General features: G+C 47.5%; 1 protein-coding gene across 1 annotated transcript; it reads left to right on the top strand.

The window, feature by feature from the left end:
• Nucleotides 1-1,522: 1,522 nt before the first annotated feature.
• On the top strand, nucleotides 1,523-2,347 carry LOC116981438 (probable G-protein coupled receptor 139). The gene has a single exon (XM_033034492.1). It carries the CDS (start codon nucleotides 1,523-1,525, stop codon nucleotides 2,345-2,347), a length of 825 nt encoding a protein of 274 aa, XP_032890383.1.
• The last annotated feature ends 6,253 nt before the right edge of the window (nucleotides 2,348-8,600 follow it).

The following is an 8,600-nucleotide window of genomic DNA, read 5'->3' as shown; positions in this document are numbered from 1 at the left end:
CGTCATGTGAGGAAAGGTTCAACAGACTAGGCCTGCGTTGTCTGTAGATGAGAAGAGCACACATTTCTTACAAGGTTCAACATAATACGTTCCTTCTCTGACCGAGAATTCTAACACGAAACCTTCCATATACTCGTAAGGCTATCTAAATGCCCCTGTCCACTTAGGAAACCCGAACGGAATCCTCTGGAGCCTTTGCGCCCACCCAAGGTTTCCGTGCGGTTCCCGGAGGTTGCAGGTGGTTGCCGGAGGTTGCAGGTAGTGGAAGCAGGTAGGGAGACTGACAAAAAACCTCCGGGACTGCAATGCGCAAAAGAAAACCATGGTGTTTGGACTACAGTGAACAATCGAGCGCCCACCACGGGTGTTGTCTATACGGAGTCCGTACGTTCTCCCCGTGACCGCGTGGGTTTTCTCCGAGATCTTCTGTTTCGTCACACACTCCAAAGATTTCGTTAATTCCTTGGTGTACGTATAAATTGTCCCTAGTGTGTGTAGGACAGTGTTACCTTGCGGGAATCACTGGCCGGTGCGGACTCGGTGAGCAGAAGGGGTTGTTTCCACTCTGTGCCTCTAACACTCAAACTAGAGGCTCGGCCATCGTGATCGTTTAAAACAGATGTTGATAACATTCTGGATATTCACGAAGGAAGGAATTGAAAGTTCATGAAAATGTCACAAGAGTAAAGCACGTTATTTTTACGATGAAAGGTTGAGCAGATGCGAATGATCAAGAGGCTCGTTTTTATCATTAATTATATTGTGAGCATGCACCCGCGCTCCCAATGTTGGGCGAGTCCGGAACCAGGGGCCAGTCTTAGAATAAAGCCATTTAAGACTGAGGTGAGGAAGTTGTGAATTTGTGGAATTCCTTGCCACAGAGGGCAGTGGAGGCCAAGTCACTGGATGGATTTAAGAGAGAGTTGGATAGAGCTCTTGGGGTTAGTGGATATCAAGGGATATGGGGAGAAGGCAGGCACGGGTTATTGATTGGGGACGATCACCCATGATCACAACGAATGGCGGTGCTGGCTCAAAGGGCCGAATAGAAACATAGAAACATAGAAAATAGGTGCAGGAGTAAGCCATTCGGCCCTTCGAGCCTGCACCGCCATTCAATATGATTATGGCTGATCATCCAACTCAGTATCATGTACCTGCCTTATCTCCATACCCCCTGATCCCTTTAGTCACAAGGGCCACATCTAACTCCCTCTTCAATATAGCCAATGAACTGGCCTCAAGTACCTTCTGTGGCAGAGAATTCCACAGTGGTCTCCTCCTGCACCTATTTTATATGTTTCTATGTTCAGTCGCGGATCTCATTTTGTATTATTGTTTCACTTCATTCAAAATTACATATGTCAAAGTTACATAATGCCGGTCTATATGTTGTGTTTTGGATGTTGATTGCTTTATATTTCATGCCTGTCTATCTTTTTAAGCTAATTTAGTGGCGATTGTGATCCTGTCCCGAGGAAATTGCGGCCTGTCCAGATGTATCACTCGCTACTTGGTCTCCATGGCTGTCACGGATCTTCTACTCATCATTACCGCCGTCATCATCAACCGCATCTGCGGCATTTATTTTCCAGGCAGTTTCCTCTCCATCACCCCAGTATGTAGTGTCATCATCGCACTAACCTATGCAGCGCGAGCCAGTTCCGTTTGGCTAACCGTAGCTTTCACCTTTGATCGTTTTGTGGTTATATGTTGCCTGAAACTGAAAGCGAAATATTGCACAGACAGGACGGCAGCTGTGGTCATAGGAACGGTCTGTGGACTTGGATTTTTCATCAACATCCCTTGGTACTTCATTCATCAACCCATCTATATCGTTAACAATGTGCCCTGGTATTGCAAGCTGAAGGATGCCCGTTTTACCTCTCCACTGTGGACTGCCTACGATTGGTGCGACCGCCTTTTAACCCCTTGTCTCCCGTTCCTTTTGATTCTTTTGCTCAATGCTCTCACTGTCAGACACATTTTAGAAGCGAGTCGAGCACGGCGGAGACTCCAGGTACAAGGAAAGGGGACTAATCAGAGTGACCCAGAGATGGAGAGCCGGCGGAAATCCATCGTTTTACTTTTCGCCGTCTCGGGCACATTTATACTGTTGTGGATGACGTATTTTGTACAGTTCCTATATGAGAGATTTACCCATGAGTACGAAATCACCGGATACAGTGATCCCAAATTTATTTTCATCGAAACTGCCAACATGCTGCAACTATTGAGTTGCTGCACAAACACATTTATTTATGCAGTGACTCAGAGCAAATTTCGGCAACAGTTAAAAACCGCGGTGCGGTGCGGTGCGGAGCGGTCGGTTCAACCTAATGGCTAAATTAATAAAATCATAAAATACGAATAGAGGAGACGCAAGTAAATATAGATGCTGGAATACTGAACAAACACAGTGCTGGAGGAACGCGACGGGTCAGGCAACATTGAGGAGGGAATGTTGCAACGAGACCCGGGTGTCATGGTACACCAGTCATTGAAAGTAGGCATGCAGGTGCAGCAGGCAGTGAAGAAAGCGAACGGTATGTTAGCTTTCATAGCAAAAGGATTTGAGTATAGGAGCGGGGAGGTTCTACTGCAGTTGTACACGGTCTTGGTGAGACCACACCTGGAGTATTGCGTACAGTTTGAGTCTCCTAATCTGAGGAAAGACATTCTTGCCATGGGGGGAGTACAGAGACGGTTCACCAGACTGATTCCTGGGATGTCAGGCCGTTCAATGAAGGAAGACTGGATAGACTCGGTTTGTACTCGCTAGAATTTAGAAGATTGAGGGGGGGGGGGGGGGGGGGTCTTATAGAAACTTACAAAATTATTATGTGGTTGGACAGGCTAGATGCAGGAAGATTGTTCCCGATGTTGGGGAAGTCCAGAACAAGGGGTCACAGTTTAAGGATAACGGGGAAGTCTTTTAGGACCGAGATGAGAAAAACATTTTTCACACAGACAGTGGTGAATCTCTGGAATTCTCTGCCACAAAAGGTAGTTGAGGCTAGTTCATTGGCTATATTTAAGAGGGAGTTAGATGTGGCCCTTGTGGGTATGGATCAGGGGGTATGGAGAGAAAGCAGGTACGGGAGACTGAGTTGGATGATCAGCCATGATAATATGGAATGGCGGTGCAGGCTCGAAGGGCCAAATGGCATACTCCCGCACCTATTTTCTATGTTTCTATGAACAGGCGACGCTAGCTCGAAGGGGCGAATGTCCTCCTAAAGCACGTATTTTCTGTGTTTTCTATGTAAATACATAGCCATTTGTTCGTACACAGCTTTGGCGCATGTTGCAGTTCCGGTTACCACACCGATAGAAAATAGAAAATAAGCTTACAGACGTGCAGCCACGACTACACAGCGTTAACTAAACAAAAAGTTCGGATAAACCACCAATGGCTCAGATGTAAACCGAGTAAAATACAATTATGAGGAAACGGGATGGAATAGATTAGATGTGGTATAAATCGAGGGAAGAACGTAGGAATTCGCAAAATGTTTTTTACGACTTTACGGCCATAAGACATACATGCAAAATTGCAATATTGTGTCCATTAGGTCCTCCGCCATTCGGTCATGGGTGATCTATTTTATCCTCTCATCTCTATTCTTCTGCCTTCTCCCGGTAACAATTGACGACTCAATAATATATAAATCTCTGCTTTAAAAAATATCCGTTGACGGCTTCCAAAGCCGTCTGAGCAAATTAATTCCAGATTCCCCCCCCCCCCCCCCCTTTGGCTGAAGGAATTGCCTCTCATCCACGTCACCTCCATTCTGAAGGTACGTCTTTTTATTCTGAGGTTGTCGTTCTGGACCGAGTTTTCCCCACTACTGGAAACATCTTCTCCACATCCGATTTTATCTACGGGTTTCATTGTTCGTTAATATTATTGGCTGTTTCAGAGGGCGGTCAAAAGGTTAGCACACAACACAGAACAGCACAGAAACAGGACCTTCGGCAAATGTCGAACACGTTGCCCACCTAAACTAATCCCTTCGGCCTGTAAGACATCCGTATGCCTCCATTCCCTGCATATATGTGCCTATCTAAATGCCTCAAACGCCACTATCGTTACTGCTTCTACCACAACCCAGGCAGTGCGGCCCAGCCACATACCGCTCGCTATTGGAAAAGCGTGCTGCGCACACCCACTTTAAGCTTTACCCCTGCCACCTTACAACCAAATATTGGTTGAGATTTGGGTAATTCCTGCCTTGTATGACATGATTGTCCGTTTCATGTTGCGACCTGTTTCACAAAGAAATGTGAGAAGCGTCGCATCAGGTTGTTTATTTCAGTACTTGACCTCGTGTAAATGGGGATTTCAATAAACATGTTTGTTCAGTGGCTATAAGTAACAATGGTCTTGATGCTTATGTCTCAGGAGAAACATCTCCCACTATAATAAGCAAATGTTACAGGGTTTTGGTAAGATAAACTAATCCTTGCTCGTCAGTTTAACATAAAATACACATCCCCCGCAGTTGGCGTTGTCCCAGGTGGTCGAAGAGCGAGACGCCGAAGCAAAGAAGTGGAAGCCAAATAACCGAACTGAAACGAAGCCAGAACGCCAAATAACCGAAAGGTAGGAAGCCGGATGGCTGCGCCGCCTACAAGCAAACTCACCGAATGGCCACTCTGTCAAAACGCCAACTCACCGAAAAGCAGCGTCGCTTACAAGCCAATAAACCGAATAGAAAAATCAAATAACGGACGAGACGTCGCCGGGGGGGCGGGACTTGTCAGCGATTGGCCTAGACCCCCGCGTCCGTCACATCACTGGCCGGTGGAGACGGGAGGGAGGGGGTCATTTTCACACACAAACCATAGGTGACTTGGTACTCTGAACCCGAGCACCAAGTTGTAAGCGGCCAAGGAGCGCATCCCTCGGGACAGCCCCCACTCTCCCACGGCCACGGACGCCCTCCGTCTCGTCTGCCCGTGCGGCCGCCCTGTGACTGGTTGTGTGTCGGCAGCGCCGGGTGGAGCAGAGGTGTGGGAAAGGCTGGCCCCTCTCAGAGTCACTGACCGCGATGCACCGGCATCGGACCCCAACCCCCGCACCAGGGTGATCCCCCCCCCCCCCCCGAACCCCGACCCACACACACCCGGGTGATTTACCCCGGACACCCACACCGAGTGATTCACCCCCACCCCGGCCACGGGGACAGACGGCTCGGAGCATCGGCAGCCATGGTAAATCGCTTTTAAAATATGGGGGGCACACAAATTCCCTGGGGGGGGGGGGGGGGGGGGCTGATGACAAGTGTGCATGACAACGAACAGTTTTATATCCTCCCACTCTCCGCCCCCCCCTCCCAGTCCCCACGACAAGAAGCACGTTGCCTGCGTCTGGTTGCCTACGTAATGCAACAAGCTCCCACGCACAAAACACCAGATAATCTGTAAACTGCTTTAACCGAAGTTGGACACAAAAAGCTGGAGTAACTCAGTGGGACAGGCAGCATCTCTGGAGAGGACGAATGGGTGACGTTTCTGGTCGCGACCATTCTTCAGATCTGATGACTGATTCTGAAGGGTCTCGACCCGAAACGCCACCCATTCCTTCTCTCCAGAGATGCTGTCTGTCCCGCTGAGTTACTCCAGCATTTTGTGTCTATCTTTGGTGTTGTCTCAATTCATCGACTTCGTGTATTGCGCGCATGGAAGAGACGCGTTACATGCCGCTTGAATCTATTCATTTGCAAGGGAGGGATGGAATGGATGTGACCACCGGCTAAAGCAAAGGCATAGTTAGGGCAGGGAAATAATCCCACCACTTAATTAAACAGGTTCCCGAATGTAAGAACTATATATACATGTAACCTTTTTGTTTTTAAGTCAATGTAACTCTTTTTCCATTTTTGATGCCGAGTTAAAACCCCGTCCTGTGGGAAGGGCTTGCGGCAGCTGGATTCGTAGTGCCTTCGTTGTTGGTAGGTGCTGCCCTTTCACATGGACCGCTGTCAGTGCCAGTTTTCTTAACTTCCTTAGCCGCTCTGCATAAGTCTAGTCAGACGTGATGGACGCGCGGGTCTGGACCAATCGCGGACAAGACCCGTTCCCCGGCGACGTCATGTCCGTTATTTGACTTTTCGGTTGAGCGCCATTCGGTTAGTTGGCTTGTGGACGACGCAGCCTTTCGGTTAGTTGGCAGAGCGGCCATTCGGTGCGTTTGCTTTCAGTCGACGCAGCCTTTCGGTTAGTTGGCTTTTAGGCGTCCAGCCCTTTCGGTTACTTTGCATTTAGGCGTCCCACCCTTTCGGTTAGTTCGCGTTTCGGCTTCGTTTCCGTTCGGTTATTTGGCTTCCACTTCTTTGCTTTTCGTCCATCGACGCCACGACCGCACACGGTCCCAGGTAAGGTTCATTCGTCATATTTCATTATCTGAATCTATATTGGTCTTCATCAGATATTCTGGAGAAACGTAATCTAATATACTGCGCCAATTTCAGATTTAGCCGCCTTATAGGAATACCGCAGCGACATTCTATGATGATGGCGGATTTCGTCGCTTGAATGCTGAGGAGACTGCATGAATGCACTTGCATGTATTCGTAAATATGATAAGAAAATATTAGATACATTTTCTGCTGAAGTAGGAATTTGGATTAGCAATAGATATTAATGACAATCTTAAACATGGTAATAATTTCAATATTTCAAACCGACCCACCGGCAGAAGGAACAAGCGCCGAATTCCTTGCGATAGAACATGATGGTGTATTACTGCCTATCGGTGAAAAGTAACACGAGACTTTAAATTGAAGGCTAATACCCGCAATGTCCAGATCATGCGAGTGGTATATTTGCGATGGAAGCCTAACTTGCACAGTATCTTCGAATTAAAACAGCATTCAAACAAAGGGAAATGAATAAATAATGCAGAATATGAGGGAAATTCATCAGCCTCATCGAATGAATCGCCCCATCCAATGTATCTTTACATTGAAAAAAAATCCTTTCCATATATAAGGACAGGGTAATATTTCTGTTCAAATGGGCCTCGTTGTTCTGGTACTTAAGTCATTATGTGGACCTCGCAAGTAACTGGAAAGATAACAGCTACATTAGAATTTGTTCTGAATTAGCGACAGGGTTTGTTGCGACAGGATCCCGACTACGGGTGCTGTCTGTACGGAGTTTGTACGTTCTCCCTGTGACCGCGTGGGTTTTCACCGAGATCTTCGGTTTTCTCCCACACTCCAAATAAACACAGGTATGTGGATTAATTGCCTTGGTGTGTGTGTAAATTGCCCCTAGTGTGTGTAGGATAGTGTTAATATGCGGGGATCCCTTGGCGGTGCAGACTCGGTGGGCCGAAGGCTGAATCTCAAAAACGGAAACTAAAGGCGCGGCCATTGCTGATCATTTAAGACAGAAGTTCATAAAATTCTGGACATTCAGGAAATGGTGGGATGCGAAAGTGAAGGAAAATATCACTAATGTAAAGTATAAGCGGGAAGATTTGCACATGCTACACGAGAAGGTTTAATCTAGATTGACAGGGGTGGAATCTCATGCAGGACATAGCCACACGAGACGCAAGAAGTTGGTATGGTGGGTGGTGTGGGAAAGGTTAGTGGACAGAATAGGCAGTTGAAAGGCAGAGAGCGGGGAAGAGGGGTTGGTTTAAACTGCACGGATTTTCATGCAAGGGGCCTGGCGGGTAAGGCAGACGAGCTTAGGGCATGGATGGGTACCAGCGACTAAGACGTTGCAGCCATGACTGAAACCAGGTTACGGGAGGGGCAGGACTGGCAGCTTAATGGCAGTTTATAGCAAAAGGATTTGAGTATAGGAGCAGGGAGTTGTACTGCAGTTGTACAGGGTCTTGGTGAGACCACACCTGGAGTATTGCGTACAGTTTTGGTCTCCTAATCCGAGGAAATACATTCTTGCCATAGAGGGAGTACAGAAAAGGTTCACCAGACTGATTCCTGGGATGCCAGGGCTTTCATATGAAGAAAGACTGGATAGACTCGGCTTGTACTCGCTAGAATTTAGAAGATTGAGGGGGGATCTTATAGAAACTTACAAAATTCTTAAAGGGTTGGACAGGCTAAGTAGTTGAGGCCAGTTCATTGGCTATATTTAAGAGTGAGTTAGATGTGGCCCTTGTGGCTAATGGGATCAGGGGGTATGGAGAGAAGGCAGGTACGGCGTACTGAATAGGATGATCAGCGATGATCATATTGAAGGACCGAATGGCCTACTCCTGCACCTATTTTCTATGTTCCGGGGTACCGGAGCTTCAGGAGAGACAGAGAGAGGGAAGAAGTGGTCAGGGTGTTGTATTGTTAAGGAGGATGTCATAGCTGTGTTCAGAGGTGATATTACGGATGGTACGTCTATTGATGCTATATGGATGGAGCTGAGGAACAATAAATTGATGTTCACCTTGTTGGGGGTGTACCACAGACCCCCGAATAATCCGGGAATTAGAAGAACAAATGCGTCGGGAGATTGCAGACAGCTGCAGCATAATAATCGCGTGAAGGGTTCAGATCGGGTGCAATTCCTCAAAAGTGTTCAGGAAGGCTTTCTTAAGCAGTATGTGGAGCCACCCCCCCCCCCCC

This window comes from Amblyraja radiata, chromosome 15, assembly GCF_010909765.2.
Source record: "Amblyraja radiata isolate CabotCenter1 chromosome 15, sAmbRad1.1.pri, whole genome shotgun sequence".
Lineage (NCBI taxonomy): Eukaryota > Metazoa > Chordata > Chondrichthyes > Rajiformes > Rajidae > Amblyraja > Amblyraja radiata.
The sequence above is the reverse complement of the archived record's forward strand: the minus strand, read 5'-3'. Positions and strand labels throughout refer to the sequence as shown.

Coding starts and splice junctions, on each gene's coding strand:
- LOC116981438 (XM_033034492.1), top strand. CDS start 1,523: ATGGCTGTCACGGATCTTCTACTCATCATTACCGCCGTCATCATCAAC.